The 24,809-nt window shown below is 38.9% G+C and overlaps 2 protein-coding genes across 7 annotated transcripts in view; one reads left to right on the top strand and one right to left on the bottom strand.

The window, feature by feature from the left end:
- mlip (muscular LMNA-interacting protein) overlaps window positions 1–24,809 on the bottom strand; it is a 217,067-nt gene that overhangs the window by 190,524 nt on the left and 1,734 nt on the right. For 2 of the 6 annotated variants that reach the window (XM_079855524.1, XM_079855523.1), the window contains exon 2: window positions 18,676–18,811. The exons of 2 other annotated variants lie outside the window; for them this stretch is intronic. In XM_079855524.1, the coding sequence (XP_079711650.1) occupies window positions 18,676–18,811 (136 nt within the window). Of the gene's footprint in view, window positions 1–9,899; window positions 10,014–18,675; window positions 18,812–24,809 lie in introns of those variants that run through there. 2 more of the 6 variants (XM_079855527.1, XM_079855528.1) reach the window with 2 other exon arrangements.
- On the top strand, window positions 18,834–24,380 carry LOC307149285 (piggyBac transposable element-derived protein 4-like). Its single transcript, XM_079855531.1, has 2 exons — window positions 18,834–21,043; window positions 23,688–24,380. Exons 1-2 carry the CDS (start codon window positions 19,790–19,792, stop codon window positions 24,132–24,134), a joined length of 1,701 nt encoding a protein of 566 aa, XP_079711657.1. The 5' UTR covers window positions 18,834–19,789; the 3' UTR covers window positions 24,135–24,380.

The following is a 24,809-nucleotide window of genomic DNA, read 5'->3' as shown; positions in this document are numbered from 1 at the left end:
TTTTTATGTGGTGTTTAGGGGTTCATTTGAAAAAGATTACAGGCCAATAAATAATGATGCAGGTGGGGAAAAAAAATCAATAAATGATACATCATCAATAGTTAGGACAGATTGCTTTTGCAAGAGGCTCACAAGTCTTAAAGATGACCATCAATTAACCGCCTAAAATCCATTTACTGACCGCCTCATGCATATTGTGCACAAACTGCAAAGATTTTTCCCGATCTGACAAGCTCTAATCTGATTGGCTGGCTTTGTCTGCCTAGCAAACATTATGTGTTTACATGATACAAGCTTTTATGAAGATGAAATTATCTCTAGATTGCGACTGCCTTGTTAGTGGCATCAAATCCTTGAGTTTTTTAAGTTCACTGTAAATAATGTTATTTTTGTTCTTTATTGTGTTCTTTATTTGATTATGACATTCACATCTTTCTTGGGATTGTAATTAAAGTGTGTAATCATGTTGTATTAATCTCAGAGCTGGTTGGTTTGGTTTATGGTGCGACTCTTTACTGGAGAATCTTTCCTGTTGTGAAAATGAATGGGGAAAATATTTCCAGAAACAAGAGCTCTAAAAAAAGTTATATTCTCTGTTGTGGCTCCCATCAAAACACTGTGATCTCAACATGTGAAAGTGCAAGTTATTTTTGTCCTGTGATCCTGCACAACAATCCCGGCCCTTAAGCCATGCTCCAACTACACAGTTATGACACTTTTCTTCTTTCTGTCCCTGTTTGGCTGTTTCATCATCCATATCTTCTCTTTTCATTGATATTCCTGTTAAGAGCTTTGGAATGAGATAAAAATGTAAAAAAAAAAATCCCTGAAGCATTAATATGAGCCCTTGAACACATGCATAACATTATTTCCACAATCTCGATTAGATGCTGTCACGATCAGCTTGCAGCAGAGATTAAACAGGATCGAAGTTCAGCAGGTTTATTCAAAAAACAAACTCAAACTTTACAAAACAGATTCTCAGGACACAGAACAGAACAGCACAGCAAACTTAACAGTACGCAGACCTGACAAAAACTTGAAAGAAACTCAAGGCTTAAATAGACAACAACTGAGGAGCTAATTAACAAGACACACCTAAACAGAACCAACAATCAATTAGAAACCACAGGGAACCAAATAACAGACTGAAAACCAACCTAGAAACAGACATGAGCAAAACCAGATCAAAAACAAACTCTAAAGTGAACAAACAAACACAAACCATAACAGATACTGTATATGGAAGATTATACAACATATCTGGTTCTTTAATCTCATGAGCACAGAGACATTCTGATATTTCGTATAAATGAAATAGAGTTAGTTAGTTAGTAGTGGCAGTGTCTGAAATCACCTACTTGAGTAGGCACTTATTTTGAAAAAGGAATTACTTCATGGCCGCTAAAAAAAAGCATGTTCTATACTAGGCATGTGTGTAGTATGAATGTAATCTGGACGTACTACATCCGCCATGTTGTTGTTATCATGTGACCTTCCAGCGTCAGTTGCGTCGCTTCACTGTCATTCATAAATCGTCTCCCATGGCCTCATGGGAAAGTAAAGTTTCCATCATACGCGCACAAGAGAATCTCACCAGAAGAAGTAGATCATCTGGGTATTAGTGCTATTTTATGAGTACTGTGAATTCAGACATACTTCTTTTGTTACAGCCAGTGTGTTGAAACTCGCAGTTATGGTAAGGGGCGTGACATTTAAAAAAAAACGCTCGAAGTCGAAGCGCTATTGAAAGGGGATTGGACTGAGCAACACAACACACTTGTAGCCAATAGGGAGCGTCACTCATGATGAGGGAGGAGAGAGAGCCAATCAGCAGTAGGGGGCGTGTCCACTCATGATGAGGGAGGAGAGAGAGCCAATCAGCAGTAGGGGGCGTGTCCACTCATGATGAGGGAGGAGAGAGAGCCAATCAGCAGTAGGGGGCGTGTCCACTCATGATGGGAGAGTAGAGAGAGCCAATCAGCAGTAGGGGGCGTGTCCACTCATGATGGGAGAGTAGAGAGAACCAATCAGCAGTAGAGGGCGTGTTCACTCATGATGAGAGAGGAGAGAGAACCAATCAGCAGTAGGGGGCGTGTCCACTCATGATGGGAGAGTAGAGAGAGCCAATCAGCAATAGGGGGCATGTCCACTCATGATGAGGGAGGAGAGAGAGCCAATCAGCAGTAGGGGGCGTGTTCACTCATGATGAGAGAGGAGAGAGAACCAATCAGCAGTAGGGGGCGTGTCCACTCATGATGAGGGAGGAGAGAGAGCCAATCAGCAGTAGGGGGCGTGTCCATTCATGATGGGAGAGTAGAGAGAGCCAATCAGCAGTAGGGGGCGTGTTCACTCATGATGAGAGAGAACCAATCAGCAGTAGGGGGCGTGTCCACTCATGATGAGAGAGGAGAGAGAACCAATCAGCAGTAGGGGGCGTGTCCACTCATGATGAGGGAGGAGAGAGAGCCAATCAGCAGTAGGAGGCGTGTCCACTCATGATGAGGAGAGAGAGCATCCTCTTATGGCCTCTTCTTAAAGAAGTAAAACATCAATATATTTATTCAGTGACAGGGAAGTATTAAAAAAAATAATTTTGCTAATGTTTGATTAGAGCCCTGGGTGGAATGGGTAGGTGTTAGTGGCCGGTGGTCTGGAGCCTTAAGTTGGCTTGACTGGAGTTGTAGCTGGAGTCAAGCTGGAAGTTTGACCGGGTGTATCTCGGGAAGAAAGCAGAGTTGGGGCTCTGGACTCCAGGCATGGAGGGGTCACCCAGTGGGCCCCCTATGGGTCCTGAGTTTTGCCTGGTCAAAGCTGGACAGGAAGTGCCGGTATCTCGGAGCCAGATGGTCCCAGGGGCTCAGGACTGTAGGGAATGTAGGGTCCTGGGACCTCTCCATGACCGGAATCTCAAGCCTTAACTCGGCTTGGCTCCTGAATTATGCCCAGTTATACATAAAGGACTCTAAAGGATCTCATTTGAATGAATGTGTGTAATTTGTAGGCCTATCTAAATATAGTTGTAAATTAAGGTAGTAAGTAAGGTAAGGTTAAAAGGTTAGTAAGGTAAAAGCACACAAAGAAATGTTATCATTAAACACTTTCAGAAAATTGATCAAAGATTGCAAGTAGAGGGATTCCTCATTGAAACACATAAGGTGGGCTTAAATGGTTCCACAGTGAGTAATGCTGAAAAAAGACAATGTTTTCCTTTAAAAATGTAAGATATGTTTACAAATACATGCATTGAGCTTAAATATACTGTGGACTAGTATCATGGTAATTTTCATTGTGCTCACATTGAGAAATGTTAAGTTTTTTTCATTCAAGGTTAGCTTGTTGGCTGTAGTTTGCATGCCTTTTGTGGCACTGTACCATTTAAGCCCATCTTGAAAAAAAAGTTCATTTATGAAAATAATCTTCTCTACAAAACAATTCATGATGTATTTATTTGTAAATCAATGTAAAGTTAATCACAAAACATTTATTGTTTGCAGTTCACATGCTTAATTCTTTGGCAGTCTATCTTCCTGTAAGGCTAATGGTTTGACCTAGAGATTAGCTTTGAACGCAAGCTAATAAAACTCATCTTTCCATTTAAAGGAAAATGATATAAAATGATGAAGTACTATTTGTTCATACACAAAAAACAATACGTTTATCTCTTATTTGATTTCTGAAGGGTCCCGAAACACCAAAGTTTTGGGGTGACTTTGAGGCTAACTCAACATTGCCAAATGTGATTGGTATGCAATACAAAATGCCAGGGAAGTAACAAATCACTGGATTGGTTAAAATAATGATCAGCATAAAATATTATTTTCTCTTTTCTTAATTTGACTTCAGAGTTGAAAGTGGGCCTAATGGGTACACTTACCCACTTTTTACATCATACAATTGCAGTAATTACGACATGGTGTGAACACAGCTAAATATCAACAGTTTTTCTCAGAAACCACTTACTGTGCCATTATTGTCTGTAATTATCCACCAGTGGGGATGCTTTTGAGAAAACTCACTTTTGCTTTTATACCTGTCCTGTCTATTTGTCATTTTTGATGTGAACGACTTGCACAAACTTTAAAGTAGGAAAATGAACTGTGTTGCTGGGGACAGTCCCACTAAGAGGGAACGTTCCCATAACATTCACTATAGCGTTCTTTAAAAGTTATGCTAATGTTGGGACAAAACATTCTTAAAATGATCTGCATAGAAACGATATGAATAGTTAATATACATTCTCGTGATGTAGAGAGAAAATGTTCTTAGAACAATGTTTTTGGAACGTCCTTATGATGTTATTGATGTTTGCTGAATGTTTTTGGGATGTTTGGATAAACTTTGCGAGAACAATTTTAATGAAACATCCTTAGAGTGTTATTTGTAAAAGTCAAATTTTTGTATAGTGCTTTTCACACATTGTTTCAAAGCAGCTTTACAGAAAATTATGATGTTGTTATAATATTTATATCTTAATATCATCATGCCTTATAGGCACATCTAGTAGATTCCCAGCTCACAGGGAACGTTCTCCGAACTTTTGCTAACTTTCTGGCAAGGTTCTCTCAAAGTTATGAACAAATGTTCTTTCAGTGATGTTAATAAAATATTTGTTCAAAGTTATCTGATCTTTAAAAACGTTAGCACAACGTTTTTTTTATATACTGTTGATGGATTGTGTTTTTTGGAATGTTTTAGTTGGGCGTTCATCTAACATTTTTTAAGCGTTACCACTTCTTTGAATAATAAAGAGAATTGAAGAGAAGATAATATGAAGTCACAAGACACATGCATAAGGAACAAACAATGAATGCAAGTATATGAAATATACAGGCAGGTATTATACACTGACTTCATTAAACCTAATGCATTACACTAAGCAAACAGGACTTTGAACTTCCTCTTCTGCAACAGCATCTGATTCTGAACTAAATTCTCTTGTTGTCTTTCTATCATTCACAGATCCATTCCACGCCATTTTTAAACCGAACATCCAGAGTCCTCTCTTCAGCCTGAAGCATCACAACGACTTTGAAACTCTGTATGAAACAGTTCATATGCACAGAACACAATGGTGTTTGTGGTGTTTTCTTGCTCTTTTGTGTTGTTTTCCACGTCTTGATAGATTTGACTATAGTGTGCTGTTTGAGTTTGTGTTCTTTTTCCTCTTGTGTTTTTGTTTTATAAAACATATTGTAAGCTTTGCTCTTCACAGTTCCATGTTTTGGACTGTGTACTTCCCAGAGACTCTTAAACAGTTTAGTGTACTACTACAGTGAAATGTCAATCTTAAAGTAAAGTCTTATCTGTTATTTTTGTAAAAAAAAAAAAAAAAACTTTTAAACGCTGGTAAAATGTAAACAATCTGGAAAAAGTGTGTCTTAACAGTTTTTGGTCCTCTTTTCCCAGTTCGAGTCCCAGCTGAGCCTTTCTGTACAAACTTTGCATGTTCTTCAGTGAAGGACGAGAGAGGACCAGGCTTGGACTATTTTATGTTATGTTTTGGTTAAGTGTGTGGCAGTCGTCCATGAGGGGCTGCCGCTTTTAATTTTGTGTTTGTTTATTTCATAATTAAAGTGTTGAACGTTCACCGGTTCCCGCCTCCTCCTTCCCCGAATAACATACTGTGTTACAGAAACCATTGTGACTAATGAGTGGCGGGAAACTACAACAAAGGACACATGTTATTGAAGGTAAACAAACTAAAAGTCCAAATATAACAGAACCGTGACACAAACATTCTGAAATAATGTTTTCATGATATTATCAAAATGATAGAATGGAATGTTCCTCAAACGTTCACATAAAAACATTCTTAACACGTTAAACTGGATGTTTTGAACGTGCAGAAATAACGTTTTCATAACTTAATGGCAAAACATATGTTAGCAAAACATATTCTGAGAACATATTTTAGTTAGCTGGGGTATCACCCACATATTCAGTTTCAAGAGGAAAAAAAAAGGTTGTGGCGTGTCTTTGAGTGTGCAGAAAGAGACCCCACTGCTAATGACTTGATCGCTCCCATTATAATCAACATAACCTATGATGGCGCAGACTGGGGTCCCTTGAACAGTTTCACGTGGCTTTTTGTTCTGCACTCCTGCAAACCGTCCAATTATAATCAACAAAGCAGTCTCAAACCTCGCTCGCAGAGTCAATGGAATGCAAAAATACCACCTTTGGATATTAAATAAATTGTCATTGCAATTACAATTGCTCTTGTGCAAACAAGGAAAAAAAGTGAAAATGACCTAACACTGATGAGCAGATAATAAATCTGAGGCTTCAAAGAACCAGCACACTCCTGCTTGGCAAAAGTGTGTTGTGCTTCATTTCAATTTTGTTGCTGAAAGGTCCATTTATGTCATACATGTAAATTACTCAATATTGTTTGTTAGCAAATTAATAGTAATTAGTATTAATTAATGTTAGATGCAAGGTGTAGGTAAACTTCCAGTATTCCACAACTGTTATTCAGTGGTCTTTGAATATTCAATGGACGTTACAACCAATTAATTGATAGATTTACCGTGACATCACACCCTTATAGGAACGCCAACCTGGACGGCAAAACAAGGCTTTTCTCCATTGCCTGACAGTTATTTTTACTATGTTTCTACTAATGTAGTAACAATTCAACACCATGTTGATAATGCATATGTATAGGCAAGTACACTAACCCAGAATATAAAATCAATGCACAGTTTCTCGATTAGCGTTTTTTTCCATAGAAAACCATTATAAAGAAAACTCAACCATTTAGCGTGTTGTGTTAATTTTCCCTGAACAGACGCACGTCGGTAAATTAGGGAATGAACTTGCGCTTCCAGGGGGCGGTTCAGCGAAAAGAGGAGGCGTGTTCCGGCGCAAACGTTCCCTGGTGCTATTTTGCAGGTTTAGAAAACAATTCCGCCACAGACCAGGAAAAACCTCGTCTAAAGTCAGTGGCGCGTTGCACATGTTATTCATATGCTATTTGAAGGGTGCATGCTTGGCCATAATCAATGTAGCGTGTGCACAACGCGCATACACGCGCATTCTCTCATCTACACACAGATGCAGCAGTTCTCATTTTTGCAAATCATAATTATTACAAGGAAAAATATTAACACACGAGGGAAATCATTGTTGTGTCCATGAAGATGTGAAAAAATAGGCATAAATCTAGCTTACACATTTACCCAAATTATCATACGCCTGTTTAACCGAAGCTAATTTGGGTGTGTTTCTCCATCCCCAATGTCACTTCTCTGTGTTTTACGGCCCTGACGAGAACGTCGGTCTCCTCGGCTGTGAACCGCTCCTGGCGTGCGCCTGGCAAATCCGCCGTTATAATAGCAATCCGCCATGGAACAAGCGCGCCTGCTCTTAAAGGGAATGTGAGATGTCGCTCTGATTGGTTTATTTCACGTTATGCCCAAACCACACCTATGAGTAATGAAGCTACTTCAGACCAACACATTTTAGATTTGCGTCGGGCGCAAGAGTCATTTATCCCGCCCGTATAATAGCAACAGCGCCCGAGATCCGCCCACAAAGTTACTTTTGCGTTTCGCACTTGATACTTGCGTTTCAGATCGTCAAAATAGGGCCCTAAGTGTTTTTCATGTTAAGCGTTTAGAACATCCTGCTGTTTTTAGTGACTGAAATATTGCAGCATTTGAGTGAGCAATGGATTTGGATCACAAGTGCCCAAAACTTGAATTTTATTTAACATATGATTGGTGATGTAAATATTCCTAGTTTCAACCCGATGGTACATTGACAGGCCTTTGGCCCTCGAGGTTGTTCCAGTAGGGTTAATCAGCGCTCATAGATCTCTCTTTTTGTAATATGTAGAAGAGCTATGATTTATTTTTATATCAGATAAGAAAAGGTGATTTTAACATGTGATTTCAGGCTTTTCAATCATTTGATTTGGCCTCATTCGTCAAGAACAAAACCACATTGAGGCACATTTAACAAGACAATTACTCTTGAGCTTGCAAGTTCTCCCACTATTATCTCGCTGTATGGTCATGACTACAAAAATTATTATTTTTAGTCATATTTTCTGTCACTCAGTCAGTTGAGAAACGCCATCTTGTTTTTTTTTTAAATCGAGACAAAGGAGGAGTGTCAAAGAGATTTTCTCATCAAATAACGTCATTAATTATCACTTAAAATGCAAGGTACATCACACACGTTGAGCAAATCCAGATAATGGAATTAACTCATAATTTAGCATCTAATTTTTGCAATACAATCTGAAGGCTTAAAAAGAGATGTGATTGCATCGAGCCGTTCGTTGCCTTGCAGTGTCTCTCGTCAATTTAAATTCAATAGGCTTGAGTATCTTCTTAATGAAGATCACTAATAAAGCTTAGCAGGAGATTTTCAACCCTCTAGCCATGAATCAGTCAGAGCGGATAAACTAAATAACAGGAATCAACAGAGGTCATATTATTCTTGAGCAAGTAATGACTGTTACAAAAGAGGACAGCATTTTTACAAAGTTCCTGTGTCTTACTCATATTAAATCGTTCGCCTTCTCGCACTGCCATGTCCTTAATTTACTGATGATGATAATAGGTACTTATGGCATTGGTGATGGAACGTATGAGCCCTACGGGGGTTTTTTGTTTTGTTTTGTTTTTTTTGTACAATACATGCATAAGTTTCAAGCCTCATGTGAGTTAAAATAGCTTTGATTCTGGCTCTGACATTCAGCCTTTCCTTCTCTCATGGATTCAGGATAAAAATAGACTTTAAAGGCCGACCATGAAGTTCTTGTCAAAGCGTTTGGTGTTCAAACAGAGAGAGAAAGTGGCACTGTAATGGTAGCAGACAGAGTCTAGAAAAAAAGTAGATCAGGCTGCTTGTCTTTTGAATTCACTGAACGTTACCTTGCATGCAACATGTATGTTCACTGTGTAATAAAAAATATTCTTATGTATGCTGTGACTAAACATTTCAAAGACATGAGCATAGCAGTTGTTAATACAGCACTGCAATATGCTAAATATCATTTTTGCATAAAAGCAAGCAATCAAAATGATCAAAATTGTGTCCTGTCAAATGATCTCTATAATGAAAATGTACCCTTACGCCAAGACCAAATGCAGTAATAGAGGCCCCCCAATGAGAAAAATGACAGATAAAAAAAAATGAATGCAACACAACTGAAATTACTTTATTATCTCTCTTATATTTAACAATGTTATCTCATATTTCACTTTTAGTTAATCTATAAACTCAATCTATTTATTCAACCATTCACAAACAAAACAGCTTTCAATCTCAGTCGCTCTCTCAGCTAAAATGAAATTATACTTTTAATCGTGAAACTAAAACAGCCAGTATGGTGGCAGCTAATCACTGTCTTAGTAAATGAGTCATTGAATCAATCAGTCAAACAATTTGTTCAAAACGGCTGATTCATTTAGGGATTCGTTCAGTAACGAAACATCACTGTGTTGCTCGGAGACGCAGGATCGCTCTACCGTGGATTTGTTTAGAGCTATTTTTGTTGGCAAAATAGGCCCAAAAGCTATATTGTGAGTCTAATATTTAAGTCACCTAATATTAACTTCTTGTTTATTGAGCTGTTGTATAAAATTAATATCATGCTGATATTCGTGAAAACAGCACTCTTCCTTATGCGGTATTACTTATAAATATTGAAAACAAGAACTTAAACAGCAAGATTTTTTTGCACCATATCATGGATTTTGGAGGCATTTTTTATTACATTTAGTGGCATTTTTTCCCAAAGCCCCAGTTAATCTCCGCCACTGGTGTGTGTGTGGTGTGATGGTGGGGCACTTCTCCACTGATGGCCAGTCAAAAGTAGCTTTGATTTTTTTCCATTGCGAGAAACATAAAGTGTAAAAATGTTATTATACTTTTAAAGATACCAGGAGGGATTGACTGTCCAAGCACGGGACAGTCACTAGTACAGGATTTGGGACTGTGTGTTCCTGGTAGTTCCATCAGCCAGTCAACAACACTATCATGCAGTTCCAGAGTGTCTGCAAATAAAGATTATAGTCTCACATTATATTTATAACAGAAACTTCTACACTATCAGCAAAAGGGGGCTACACACAGAGCTTGCAACACCCCTGTAGTGTATCCACAGTGACAGCAAAAGCCACAAACAAACAGAAGCAGTCAAAGGCCTCAGCAGGCATTTCCTACTCGCCTATAAAATCTCTCTCTGTATCCCACAGTGCTATGTGGATCATACCGTTCCTTAAGGCTCACATTTCCATGCCATGCCCAAGCAAGGGGTGTGTTTGTCCCAAGCTGTTCCCAGCATAGTGTTATATCCATAACACGGGACTCAGATCCAGCGTCTCTTTGATTAGTAATTCAACAAACTTTGAAGAACCGATGCACTGAAAACTGGGCGGTTTTCACCGGTTAGTCTTGCACAGGATGTTCTCTATAAATAATCGCTGTGGCTCTACAGACACAGAGGCTTTGAAAGAAACTGTTTATTTAGTTTGAGTAATGATTTGGTCGCACACAACAATAATGCTGAGTTGACCTTTGGTTGTATTTTCTCTCTTGGCCTATAAAGCATCTGGCATCAGAGTTTAAAACGCAGCTGACGCCTCATTTCAGAGTTGTTTACAGCAGAACAGAGAACAAGACTTGCGTGTACGAGAAACATAAGTCAGTATATTAAAAGTGAACAATAACGCTAAAACACTGATTCCTTCAACAACAAAAAAAAAATACACACTTCAACTTTACTACAAACAAATGGATGTTGTCTTGTGCTGTCTAATCAGTCTTTTACAGTCGACCTGCAATATCTATTTATCTTTTGGTGTTTACATTAGCAATTCAGGCATGAAGCCTGGTATCATATATAGCTGTTGTGAACTTGATTTGATTTATTGTTTTTTTTTGTTTGTTTTTTTTCTTTAATTATGAAATTTATTCTAAATTTATTTGAGCTACTATGTTCACCATATGACAGTACAACACCCATAGCCGATCATGGCAATAGCAATGGATTAGGCGCTCAATTTGATATTCATTGTGCCTAATAATGCACTTCAGCTAAACCTCACACTCCTGGCCTCAAGAGGCACACAAGTGACACATGCTAGAGGCTGTAGTCTATAGTGTCCTTGTTAACACAGATTCACGTTTCTTAAGTTTACATGGAGATGATAACCTTATTAAAAAAAATTCAAAACTTGCACCTTGGAACCCATTTCAAAGTTTTCATTCTCGAGCCATCAAACACTGTTGTCGTGCAAATGAACGGCCAGAACACATTAAAAGTTTTCTGTTTTCAGTATAAACAGTGTTGTGTAAGTTAATGATCTTTGCAATGAAAGTGAATCAATCAAAAACTAACTTTAGCTGGACAATAAATTTATTCTATAGCTGCTGTAAAGCCAAAACAATCTCTGTTACTTTAATTATCTATTATCACTTCGGTACCAAGTCGGTACTGAATTTTAAAAATGTGACACTTTGAGCCCTGATGAACGGAATCGTAAACACCTCTGATTGGCCATTGTACTCACACACTCATTAAATATGTCTGTGATTGGCTACAATGATCAGTGCTTCAAAAACATGTTGTATATACATCAATGTCGCTCTTCACCGAGCGCTTACACAGAAACACACGGGAGTGTTTGAAAGCAGGACCGGTCCGCTGATAGAGTCCTGCTTGTGCTTTCAAACACTCACGCTTCTAAAAACTCTTCTGTGCGCTGAATCCGCTGATCATTGTAGCCAATCACAGACATATTTGATGAGCTTGTGAACAAAATGGCCAATCAGAGGTGTTTATGATTCCGCTCGGCTCAACCATCACTTTTTTGCATTTCAGAACCGAAGTCTGTACTTTTGACAACACTAGTGGAAATTTTATGATTTAAAATGTATTTATTGTGCCTCCTAATGTTAGATTAGTTTATTATCTCATATAGACAAATGATCATTACTTTTGAAGAGATATATAGCCTATTAAAAGTCCAATGCCAGGTTCCATTCCTATCACAGCCACTCTCAACGACTGATGCTAATGTTTATTTATTTATTTCAGGTTTATTTAACAGGGACAATGAACACTAATAATACATAAATAAATGTATAGTGTGCCAGGATTAGCCAAAAGGCTATTTTACATCTGCTGTCCCTGGACAGATCTTAATTTGTCACACCTAAAACAAAAGGATTGAAATAGTACATACAGGTTAATATGAACATAAAAATAAAAATAAACAAAAAAAGGATTTACTAAATCAACGTATAAAATAGAACAATTGGTCAACAACAACACCAACACACACATCTGTCCATATAACAAACATTTTTTGGACATGCACAAAAAACAATATCGCTGGAACAATGACGAACAACAGAAGTTTAACCTATCTAAACAAAAATGTGCATCGTTCATCAGTGAGTCTCGATCTCATCTGAGTTTTCATCGGTTTCATGCCTGAAAAGGTTTGCTCACAGATATGCGCTGCCAAAAAGTGTGGACATCTTCATTGCATTACTTTTGAAGTTTGGGTACTATGTCTCGTTAGGGAGGGCAGCATTAAATTCAATGAGACTGTTGGGCTTAAATGCGTCTTTCAGAACATGTTGCGTGGACATGTATCGCACGGAAAGGCACATCAAACTCTGCCTTCAGCATTTCCAGCACTTCCACTGAGTTTTCGGCTGGGAATGGGGCCGCTGGCTTCTCAGCTGAGAGGCTTTGAGTAACAGGGAGATGGGTGAAGTCTTGCTTTTACACTTGTCCCACAAGCAGAGCTAGTTTCACCCATAGACTGTAAAAAAATATGGACGTAGTGTCCGTGACGTCACCCGTAGGTTTCTGAAGACCGTTTTTGAAGCCTAAAGTGGGCGTGGCCGACCGTCGCCATCTTGGCAGCGCATCATTCCCGAATTTATTTATTTTTACAGTCAGATAATTAGCTGAGGTAACGTGACGGCTAACAGACATCAGACAAACGGCTAATGATGACCAATGACCACAGCAGAGGGAATCCACCTGTCACTCAAAAGTGGACACCCTTAATTATGCAGAAATTTAAGGCTTAATATAATTTTAATGGATGAGTTATAAAAAAATTCACCCCCCTCACAGTTGTCATGAAGGGCAGAATTAGCTGTATAGACCAAAGCCACTTTTTGCTCAGGCTGTAAACATGTGTTTTTCTGCTGTAAAGTTGGGCATTTTAACATGGGGGAGATGCAGATTTGACTCACTTTTGCAGCCAGCCTCAAGCGGTCACTAGATGAATTGCCGTTTAATTCACTTCCGTGTTGGTTTCAAGAGAGAGACAGGGAGGTTGCCGCTTGGTTTCACCTCAAATGCTTTTATGTGGGAATACATGTCACATATTAGTTTCCCCTTGCCTTGGAGCTGCAAGTTGAGGCTGTCAAATCCGTTAAAAAGGCTAGGTCCCATTTCCATTCTGTGTCAATCAGTGCTGGGACCATTTTGTCCTTTGTCAGAAGAAAGGCGTTCATTTCGAGTAGCAGCTCGTAAAAACACCTCTCAACTCTGACTCTAAAGCACATCTCCATGAGCAGACTCTATTAGACCCACTGACACGCCAACCACACTAGGAGTGCGTCAGTCGTGATGCTGGCCAGTTTAGACCAGTCTAGATCCAACTCTCCCATCGTTTGGCACACTTTACCAAAACTATCCTCCCCTGTCATAGTACCTTTAGCCCCTTTCACACAGAGATTCCGGAAAATACACGGATAAAGTGATTTGACCCGGGTTCGTTTGATTTTGGTTCATTCACACCGCCAGTGATTTTCCGGAATCAGAGAGTGCGTTCACACACACCCGTAAAAACCCCGTAAAGACACGTGACATCGATGTGACTTGTAATGTCTCAGCAGCGTCTTAAGTTTGCTTATGAGCTGCGATTTCTCTCTCGAGAACGCTTGTGCATTTTTTTCCCTCTGATTCGATCATAAACTTGCGCATTATGTACCGTTTCACAGCTGGCGAACGATCCCGGCTTCAGCGTCATCACTACGACACGGCATTATTACGGCTTTTGTTCACACAGCGCGCGTTCCGGGACTGAACACGGTAATGTTACTCGGTCCCCAACCCGGCATCGATGCCGGAATCAATCTCGGGTCGTGTTTGCGTTCACACAGAAGGTGTTCTGGCAATTTCCCGGCAATTTGCGAAAGGGCCTTTTGAGACTTTGTAGGGCTGCCAACTCCTCGGACACTTCAGAGTTTGAGCTAACTCCGCGAAGAAAAATTAGCAGCTGTTCTGTGTCCTGTACGTCATTGCTCTCATCCAGTGCTAATGCAAAAAATTCAGATTCTTTCACTTTCTCCTGCAGCTGGGCATATATTATACCTCACTTATTGCAGATAGACTCACCGCATTTAAGACTTCTTTCTTATGCCTCCAGTGGCGGTCGACAAGGTTCAAATCCCACTCGGAGTGGTGTATTTGGGACCAGTTACACTGGATCCGTGACCCAGATAGAAGTGAGGTTTAGGGTTTTTTAGTGTCCTTGTTAGTGTGTCTACATCCCATGCGGGTTGACGCTGGTTCGAATCCTACTCTGAGTGCTGTGTTTTACAGCAGAAACAGACAAGCAGTCGCACCCTTGCTGGTGAACACAACACGATAAGTCCGTTTTAGCGACTCAGCGCGCAGTATTCAGGTCAGATGTCACTTTGAAAAGACGCGCTGGCTAAGAGGAGTTTCGTCAAAACTGACTAAAAGTGATCGAGGATGGATAATTTCAATGAACTTGATGAACCAGTGATATCTTCTTCGGGGTGTAAAAGGAAAATAAAAGCTGAAACATTTTCACAGAACCTTACTAAAGCAGCTCGTTTAGTGGTGAGGGAAAAGCTCTCTGTACTGCGTGTACGTTATCACAACAACAAAGTTTGTCAGGCGTCTATGTCAGCTGAGGAGATTAACGTTACAAAGATTTACCGAGTGTTGTATTATTTATCATAGCAATTACTTGTTTTTTTTTTACTCAGAAAGATGAAATGTGAATGTATCTGCTCTGCTAAAAAAAAAAAAAAAAAAAAAAAAAAAAAAGAATTTTAACATTAAAGCATACTTTCAATTAACTTTAATTTTGTCATTTACCTGTATTTTTTAAGTTATTATTATTATTATTAATCAAAACAATCCAGCTGCAGTTTGATTGATGAATGCAAAATAATAATAAAAAACATGATTTATGAAAATGAACAAGAACGGAGTACTTGCAAATGACCACTTCTGTTATAAATGTCCCAATTGGTAGAGGGTGTGCAATTTTCAAAGAGTTTAATTAAACATTCATGTTATATATTTTGATTGCATTTGTGAGTTAATAAAAACGTAACTGGTTGTGTGAACATAATATCTAAATATCAATTAATCGATCGATATAGCCCTGAATCGGATCGAATCGTATCGCAGAATTTTTTGAGGTATCGGCAAATATCGTATCGTTGGCTGAGAGAATCGATATCGTATCGTATCGTGATGAACTGTCCGATTTACACCCCTACTAAATATGTACTGGATTTCCAGATATGTACTGGAAAATATTTTCTCATTGAAACCATTGCCAAACTATTAAAGTTATTAATGAAACAAAAAATGTAACCCCTTATCCTTGTGCAAATCACTGCAACACATGGCCACTTGTATTATATTATTATATCAAGTGTGGGAAATGAAGGACTTGCACAAAGTTAAAATTTTGAATAGCTCAGGTCCTGAATCTAAAATATCTTTGATAACTCCTCAGTCCTGAAATGAAATTTCTTCACATCCCCATTTGGCCAGAGGGAGCCCTGATTGTAGGTGGGGCTTCAGTTTAGGGAACACGTTGCATGGTGTAACCTGATGGTGACAATGTCGTTTTTAGGTATATTTAAACCATTGAAATCCCTCAAACACAGTGCAGTTGTGCTTAGGGGACCTGATTTTGAATCAGACGTATACCGGATGTGAAGACACTCCAATCACTATGTGCACAAAATATGGCAACATTGATATTTTTTTCTGTTACAAGCAATTTATTTGATAAATTTAGCATAAAGCATTGAAATGGAAGAATTACAGATTTTAAACAATGCAAAAAATGGCAAGAATCCAGTTTTCAATTCCATTTTCCTATTACAGTAAATGATATAAGGGAGTCCAGTAGGCGCAGGTTTATTTTCTGGGCCATAAAATCTAGAATTCACAAAAAAAATTATATAACATTTGAATGTTTACTTTCTTGATGTATACTGTGAAACTAATCTGCTGAGCTGAGGACAATTTAAAAAAAATCACCCTACTGATATTTCAACGCATTCTCATCCTAGGGCGTCATATACTGACGCTTTTGACATTTCGTCTACATCCAACGCACATGGCACCCTTTAGCGTCAATATGAGACGCAGATAGCTTTATTCGGTTATGGGTAGGTTTAGGTCTGGGGTAGGGTTAGGGTTAGACCGCTAGGAGGCGCCTTCTGGCCCATATCTATTTGCGTCTCATATTGAGGCTAAAGGGTGCCATGTGCGTTGGATGTAGACGAAATGTCAAAAGCATCAGTATATGACACATTGGGATGAGAACAGGCTGGATATTTATACGTTAACAGGTAGGGATGCACCGATATGAACATTTTGTCCGATAACCGATAATTCTTTATATTTGAAAGCCGATAACCGTTATATTGGCCGATCAATCTAAATTCAATTTTTTTTATATACTTTCTGAGAGACTGATTACAAAAACAAAAGTCTCACCATTAAAAGCCATGTCCCAAACACACAATCATAATGTTGTCATTATAATGTTATGTAGCCCATATGACAGACTTGCGCTACACATAATGCACTGAACTGTATTTTTTTTTTTTTTTTTTTTTTTTTAAGTGATTCCAATCATATTTCAAGCAATTCAATGGTGAATATCTGAAGTGTCTCAGCTGAAGCAAATAATACATTATTTATCGTCTTTAATATATCGGGCAAATTTTCTTATCGGGCTGATAACGATAAAGTTAAAAATGAACATATCGATATTGTGGCCGATATATCGTGCAGCCATATTAACAAGACATTTATATGTATTTGTTTTTCATGAAGTAGATGCAGTAGAGGGTTAAGCTCATGCTGTCTTAACTTTTCATTGTGTTTACTCTGACCTTTTGAAGCTGATAACTGGCCCTTGTTGGCATCTGCACTGTAAATAACCATCTATTTTCATTCTATCCTGCCTGAATTCATCTTTGAAAATATTACCCTAAGCAGTCATGTCAACGGGAGTTTGAAAACTTTGGACTCTTTGAGGCGAGCTGGAAGCTGATGGGTGTGTTGTTGGGTTTTAGGAGAATTTATACCCCAGAACACACCCATCCACTTCCAGCTCGCCTCAAAGAGTCCAAAGGCTGTCAAGGGCTTTTGGGTTTTGCCATATGATAAGAGACTGCATCAAAGCTGGGAAACACTAGCAGGGCTTTTTCTTCGGAGAGGCAGTTCTGTACCTCCCCTATTCTGCTGCCTTAACCCTTGTATTATGCATCGCTTTGCATTGAGAAGCTGCCTGAGAACTCATCTGTCAAACATATCATTGATTGTGTATGGTTGTAAACTTATTTCATGGTAACCTGCCTGGATTATTTGACAAACATTAAAAGTTGGCGCTAAACCAAGAGAAAAATGTGAAGCATCTGGCATAATTCCTCATAGATAAATATAGCTTATGCAACATGAGGCAGAGCCAACACAAGGTGTTATGCACACAACACTCCGGTAATGCTAATGAGAGACAGTCAAGCATTTAAAGTCACATTATTATTGTGAATAAATAGTATTATTCATCAGTGCTCTAGACTTTCCACTGTAGTCATACTAAAATTAAATGTCTTTTGATTCATTTCTAACTAAAGTCCCCCTGTAGTCAATAATTTCATCCCATAAAACTCATATTTGATTATCAAAATGACATATTTAAAAGTTTTTTCCTTGAAAAAAAAAAGATTATTCATGCCTTAAACCTTGTGCGCTGTGACCACAAATGACATTTGCCGAAATAAATAAAAAATGTTCTCTTTGTCCAAATGGCATGAGACTTTGTACTGTTGTCAACACTTTTTTTTTAGATCTACAAATAAAAATAAAAAATTGGAATGATATCTGTTTTTATGTTAGTGTGAAAAAAGTTACACTCATGCTGCTTAGAAAATGGACAAAATTCATCCTCAAAATCAGAAACAATGCAGAACACAGACAGAAATGAAGTGGCACACTTTAAAACTATAACTATAAAAACTATAAAACGTGCTCTCTTATAATTGGTCAAATAAAATAATCCAAAATGCAGAACCACCACAAAAATAAATTGGTTGCACTGACACATCGACAATGTGTGCACACACACACACACAGAGAGAGAGAGAGAGAGAGAGAGAGAGAGAGAGAGAGAGAGAGAGAGAGAGAGATGAAAGGATGAGACCATACAATTTAGCAAAAACACACAGACAAACAGTTCGAATACCGAGATCACAGAGTTTGAGGCAGAAGATCTTTCCTGCTATCAGAGTATTTTGTCTGTGTAGCCCAGATGGGATTTTATTCTACAGACTGCAAAGGGTTAATAAGTTTGGTTTTACAGTACTAGTAGCATGTGTTTATACACCCTAACTTGCTTGCACTGATATACCTGCCCATCTTTATTGTACTGGTTTTCTGATGGTCAATTCCCATGTTTACTGGTCGTGAGGGGGCGGGGCTTCGGAGATGCAGCTCGCGAGGAGAATGTGAAAGGAACTGGCAATCCGCGTTAGTTCTCTAAAAATAGGATAAAGTACACACCCAGTAATGTTTGTAATCTATTTTTAATAAGTTACATGGACTAATGATATAATATTTTACACAGGAAACGTACAGTTGTTTCTTTAGTTATGTGTTTATTGACCGAGATCACCTCCTCGTCCATGGGAAAAGACATTCATTCTCTCTGATGATTCGCGAATTTTCTTCACTATCTTCACACATATCTGCTAAACTGTTGGCTAACTGAACTTGCAGCCCTGTACATTTGCAACTGGACATCTTCTCGGGTCGTATGTACTACTAAACACGTGCAGTTAAGCTAGTTATTTAATTTTGCTTTTAAATTGAAGCGGCCACCACGCTCTCACGCCTGCGACTATATTTTGTTTAAGACTGTGAATGAATTAGAGACATGGATGAGTGTGTGGGCTCACTATTATTATTATTAATGATTTGCATTTTCATTGATCTTGGTGTCAATTGAATTGAGGGTTCATATTGGAATTTTTCAACTTCATATATAATCACATGTACTGAATACTTTATTTCACCTTTACTTCAGTAAATTGTATATATCCCCCATTCACATTTCTTTGTGTTATTTGGCCACATTCTTAGTGGGATAATTGGAATTAAGGCCCGTTCACACCAAGGACGATAACAATAAAGATAGGTAACAATAAAGATATAGTTCTAAAAATCTTTCTCAACATTAAAAGAATAGCAGAGTTCACACCATAGCTATAACGATAACGATATAGAGAAACAATATCATTGGGGTCACTTTCAAAACGATTTGTTTTCCAGCTGTTGAACGATAAAACACTGACAGCCAATCAGAATCCATTCTAATTTAAGGGCTCACGCATTTAAAATGGCAGATGACATTGAGGAGAAGTTAATCGCTGATGTCCAGAAAAATCCAACACCGTTTGACAAGTAAAGCCTCAGGTATAACTGTGACTTGCATGCAGTTCATTCTGATTCAACATCATGGCGAAACAGTTCAGTCTTCAGGAGACCCTGAGTTATGTTTTAGACTCTAGTGATGGTGAAGATGTGGCAGATGCTGAATCAGAGGACTTTGATGAAGCTTCTGAAACAGAAGATCACCTGGAGCAGGACCAAGATCACAACGAAGCTTATGAGGAAAATTCAGATGAAGAGGATGCTGATGAGGACACTTACCTCTCTAAAGATAGAAGCATCAGCTGGACATCATCTCCACCCCCTCGTGCAAAAAAATCAAAGCCAGCACTGCATATGACCACAGGAATAACCATATATGCATCTTCTCATGCTAAGGACATCAAATCAACCTTTGAGCTGTTTTTGATAGAGGAAATTCAAAAGATTGTGCTTGAAATGTCAAATGTGGAGGGGAGACGAGTTTTTGCTGATGAGTGGATGGATCTGGATTTGGCAGATATTCAGGCCTATATTGGTGTTGTTATTCTTGCCGGGGTTTACTGTGCAAACAATGAGAACATGGCAAGTTTATGGCATCCAGATTCCGGAAGGGCAATTTTTGGTGCAGTCATGCCTTTGAAAACCTTCAGGAAAATGTCAAGGGTCATCAGGTTTGACAATAAGCAGAAAAGAATTTCTTCAAAAGATAAATTAGCAGCAATCCAGCTCGTGTGGAACAAATGGGCCGAACGTCTGCCCATGATGTACAGTCCCGGCCCGAACGTCACGGTTGATGAGTTCCTGGTGCCGTTTAGAGGGCGCTGTCCATTCAGACAGTACATGCCCAGTAAGCCAGCGAAATACGGCATCAAAATTTTGGCAGCATGTGATTCAAAAACAAGCTACGCCTGGCAAATGCAAGTTTACACAGGCAAGTCTGTGAGTGGAAATCTAAAAAAGGACCCGGGGACGAGAGTCGTGCTTGATGTCACCGAAGGCCTGCGGGGTCACACGATCTTCTGTGATCATTCTTTCACATCACATGCTCTTTCCCAGGAGCTGCTAAAGAGGAAGCTTACAATGGTCGGCATAATTGGAAAAAATAAGCCAGAACTCCCTCCTGCCCTGCTTGCAACAAAAGGCAGAGCTTGCTTTTCGTCAATGTTTGCCTTTACGGAAAGACAGTCCCTTGTTTCTTACTGTCCCAAAAAAGGGGAAACTGTGCTTTTGTTGAGCACACTACACAGGGACGCCTCAGTGAGCAGCAGAGATGACAAGAAGCCAACCATTATCCTTGATTATAACAAATCCAAAGGAGGAGTGGACAACCTGGATAAGGTATTTATTTATTAATTTTTATTGAAATGTGAATAGTAGTTATAAAGTGAGTGTCATATTTAGGGCTGCAACTAACGATTATTTTGATTGTCGATTAATCTGTCGATTGTTTCTTCGATTAATCAGATTTTTGTTACATTTATTTTATTTTTTTATTATTGAATTGCGCTCCTATTCTACTGCGCTTCATCTGTTTGAAGATGTTTAAGCCCACTGGCGCTTGTTCGTTGACCTCTGAAGTTTAACACGACACTTGTCAGAATATGCGAAATGGAAATACTCGACTGTCGTAATGAAGTGAGTTTGGAGTAAAAGCATGTTATTAAATGTTGTCTTTTTGTCAAGAGGTTCATAAATGCTAATGTTTGCTTTTTCAAATGCACGTTGACTCAAACTCAGTGTTTGTAGATGGAGCAGCGTTTACAGAGCCGTACGTCACTGACAAGCTGCGCATCAAAAATAATCGCAGACTTTCATAATCGTGATAAGCCAACTCGATTTACATGCGATTTCATGTAAATTGCGATTATGCTGGGTACACACCAAAAGATAATCGGGCTGATTTTGGGCCGAGTCCCCCCTTCCCCCCTTTCCCATTATCTTGATGGTTCTACAGATTATCTTATCAGATTTTCCCTTGGTGTGAGGTGTGTTAAGAGTGTCCGAACCTGATCGGAAGAACGTCGGAGCCGCCCCGATCACGAATCGTAAATATTCAACATGTTTAATATTTACGATCAGAAATCCTGATGTGTGGGGGGAACCCCGAGGACAAACGCGCGCACGCTCTGGAGATTATCACGTGAAATGAAACAATATCCAATCAGAAAGCGAGATGATATAAGACGGAAGCATAACAAACGCAGTCATGGCGCAGCACAAAGTGAAACTGATGTGGACAGCAGAGATGGAGGATCAGCTTGTTGATCTTTCCAACAAGTATTGTTGTTCCAACAACAAAATCATTCCAAACACTATCATCGCAATTTCTTCCTGCATATCGTCCGCCATGCTTATTCTGAGGTCTCGAGATTTCCTGTCTTCACAGTCGAGACTCTGCTTGAAAATCTGTGTGTGTGGTGTGCTGTCTTTGTCACATCATGGCACACCACACACTATAGGAGCAAAACGCTTAAATCTAGGATTTTTTGTCCTCATGTTTGTGGTCTATCACATTTTGAAAATCTTATAAGATGTAAAAAATCTTTTGGTGTGTACCCAGCATTAATCGTGCAGCCCTAGTATTCACTACTGTAAAACGACGTGACTTGCTGGTGGTCACAGCGCGCAGACGCGGCTAATCGATAATCACATTCGTTGTCGATTATTTTCATTGTCGATAATTATCGATTTTATCGATTAGTTGTTGCAGCCCTAATCATATTAAAGGGCACCTATTATGACTATTATCACAAGATGTAAAATAAGTCTCTGATGTCCCCAGAGTGTGTATGTGAAGTTTTAGCTCAAAATACCCAACTGATAATTTTTTACAGCATGTTTAAATTGTCATTTTTGGGGGCTCAGAAAAACACGCTGTTTTAGTGTGTATCCCTTTAAATGCAAATGAACTGCTGCTGTTGGCACAGGGGGCGGAGCCTCACGAGCTCGCGCTCAGAACCAGGACAATCTCATCTGATAATATCAGAACAGAAACTCTCAGTTGCGGTGTTCATTTCGACTCGGAGTCGGACAATAATGCCCACAGAGCCAGAGAATATATGCTGTATGTAGAACAGGTATAGTTTAGTTTAATTATGGTTATAACTTATTTGTCATCTGCTTTTATCCACTATTAATACAAGCCTGCTGTAGCAGACCCTGTCCGAATGATGACCAAAATATACTAATAAGTTCAGTGAAGTTTATTGTACATCACACAAAAGATGAAGCGTTAGTTTTACTCCAGAGAATCTCTGCAAGAGCTGAATAAACATAGTATAAGAAGTGCGCATTAAAGTCTTATCCATAAACTCTCTCTCTCTCTCTCCCTTTCATTATCAACAACATACACAGCGAAGTACACAAAACACTCGTTACAACTAACAGTAAACAAATATACACACCTTTTCAGTGGGTGCTTAATAAACTGGTAAACCTTATATCCGTAAAATGACTCGAAGAGCTGTCATAAAGAGCGCGCTCGCACTTTCATTTCTTCCGTGTCCAGTCACGTTAGGCCTGTCGCTCCGGAGAGTGTAAGCTTGATCACAAACAGTACAGATCCATCCTTGAGTAACAACGGGAGTAAATGAAGACTGCTATGTTCATTCTTACATCCATCAACAACACACGCTCAAGCGTCGAACAATGGCGGACTCTGTGTCCAGCTCACTCAGGGCGGGTCTAGGCTCAAACTGCAGTGTCAATCAACAGTCGTGGGAGGGGCCTGTGCAAAGTGACGTCACATTGCCCCGAATCTGAGAACAGCTCGTTCTGAGACAGTGCTTATGATTTATGGGGATTATAAAAAAAGCACTGGGTGGATTTTTATCATTATAGGGTGGTTGTGTACACACACTGCCAACACACATTTATGTTCAAACACCATGTAAAAGTGAATTTTGCATAATAGCCTAGGTGCCCTTTAATTTTGCAACCAGACCGCAGCAGATGAACTAACTGTGTGTTTGTAATACTTCAGATGGTCGCCACTTACACCTGCAAACGAAAGACGGCTCGTTGGCCGATGGCGCTGTTTTTCAACATGCTTGACGTCTCTGCACTGAATTCCTACGTGCTATGGTGTGACAGCCATCCAGAATGGCACTCGGGGAAAAGCTTCAGGAGAAGGCTATTCCTGGAGGAGCTTGGAAAAGCTCTGGTGGCTCCGCTAATGGAGAATCGACAGCACCCTGCACGCACACCAACCTCTCTCTGTGTCCTGAACAAAGCCAGAAGACCTCTGGAGGTGGAGAATGAAGCTTCCACATCACACACAGAAGCAATTCCCAGGAAGAGGATGAGATGCTTCCTCTGTTCCCGTGAAAAGGATCGGAAAACCACAGTGATGTGCAGAACCTGCACTAACCCCATCTGCAGAAGTCATGCGGTTTATCATGCCTATTGCGTGCAGTGCACTGACTCGTGATCAACACTGTATGAGACGGGGCCACCGATTATCCCTCCTAGGTGTTCGATTTGTCCATATTTAAGTTTTTTTTTTTAAACACATTTTTCATTTGTTACTGCTTTATTTGCGCATTTGTTCTTGCTGTTTAGTTCATTGCAGTTTGATGTTCATGTCGTGTATTTGTACTCAATATGTAATATAACTGTTAATTTCTGTTCGGTTCTAGGTTTTTGAAATTATTATTATTTTTTTTTTCTATTAACCTTTTTCTATAATATATGTGTGTGTACGGTGTATAATTATTTTGTATATATAAATACACACATATGCATTTATATATTTGCATGTATATTCTGTATAAGTATTTATACATAATTTATATTATATATAAATAAAAAATATTTTCTTAAATATATACATGCATATGTGTGTATTTATATATATATATATATATATATATATTAATAATTATACACCGCACACTCACATATGTTATGTAAACACAAACTTTTATTTTGAATGCGATTAATTGCTGCCTAGCACTACTAATTTTAAATTTGTTACTGCTTTATTTGCTCATTTGTTATTGCTGTTCAGTTCCTTGCATTTTGATGTTCACGTTGTGTATTTGTACTCAATATGTAATATGATATATGTTCTCTTTATTTAGTAACTGAAGTGTAGATTAAATTT

This window comes from Squalius cephalus (assembly GCF_949319135.1).
Source record: "Squalius cephalus genome assembly, chromosome: 21".
In the NCBI taxonomy this organism is placed as follows: Eukaryota; Metazoa; Chordata; class Actinopteri; order Cypriniformes; family Leuciscidae; genus Squalius; species Squalius cephalus.
Note: the sequence above shows the minus strand (reverse complement) of the source record. Positions and strands in the feature narration are given on the sequence as shown.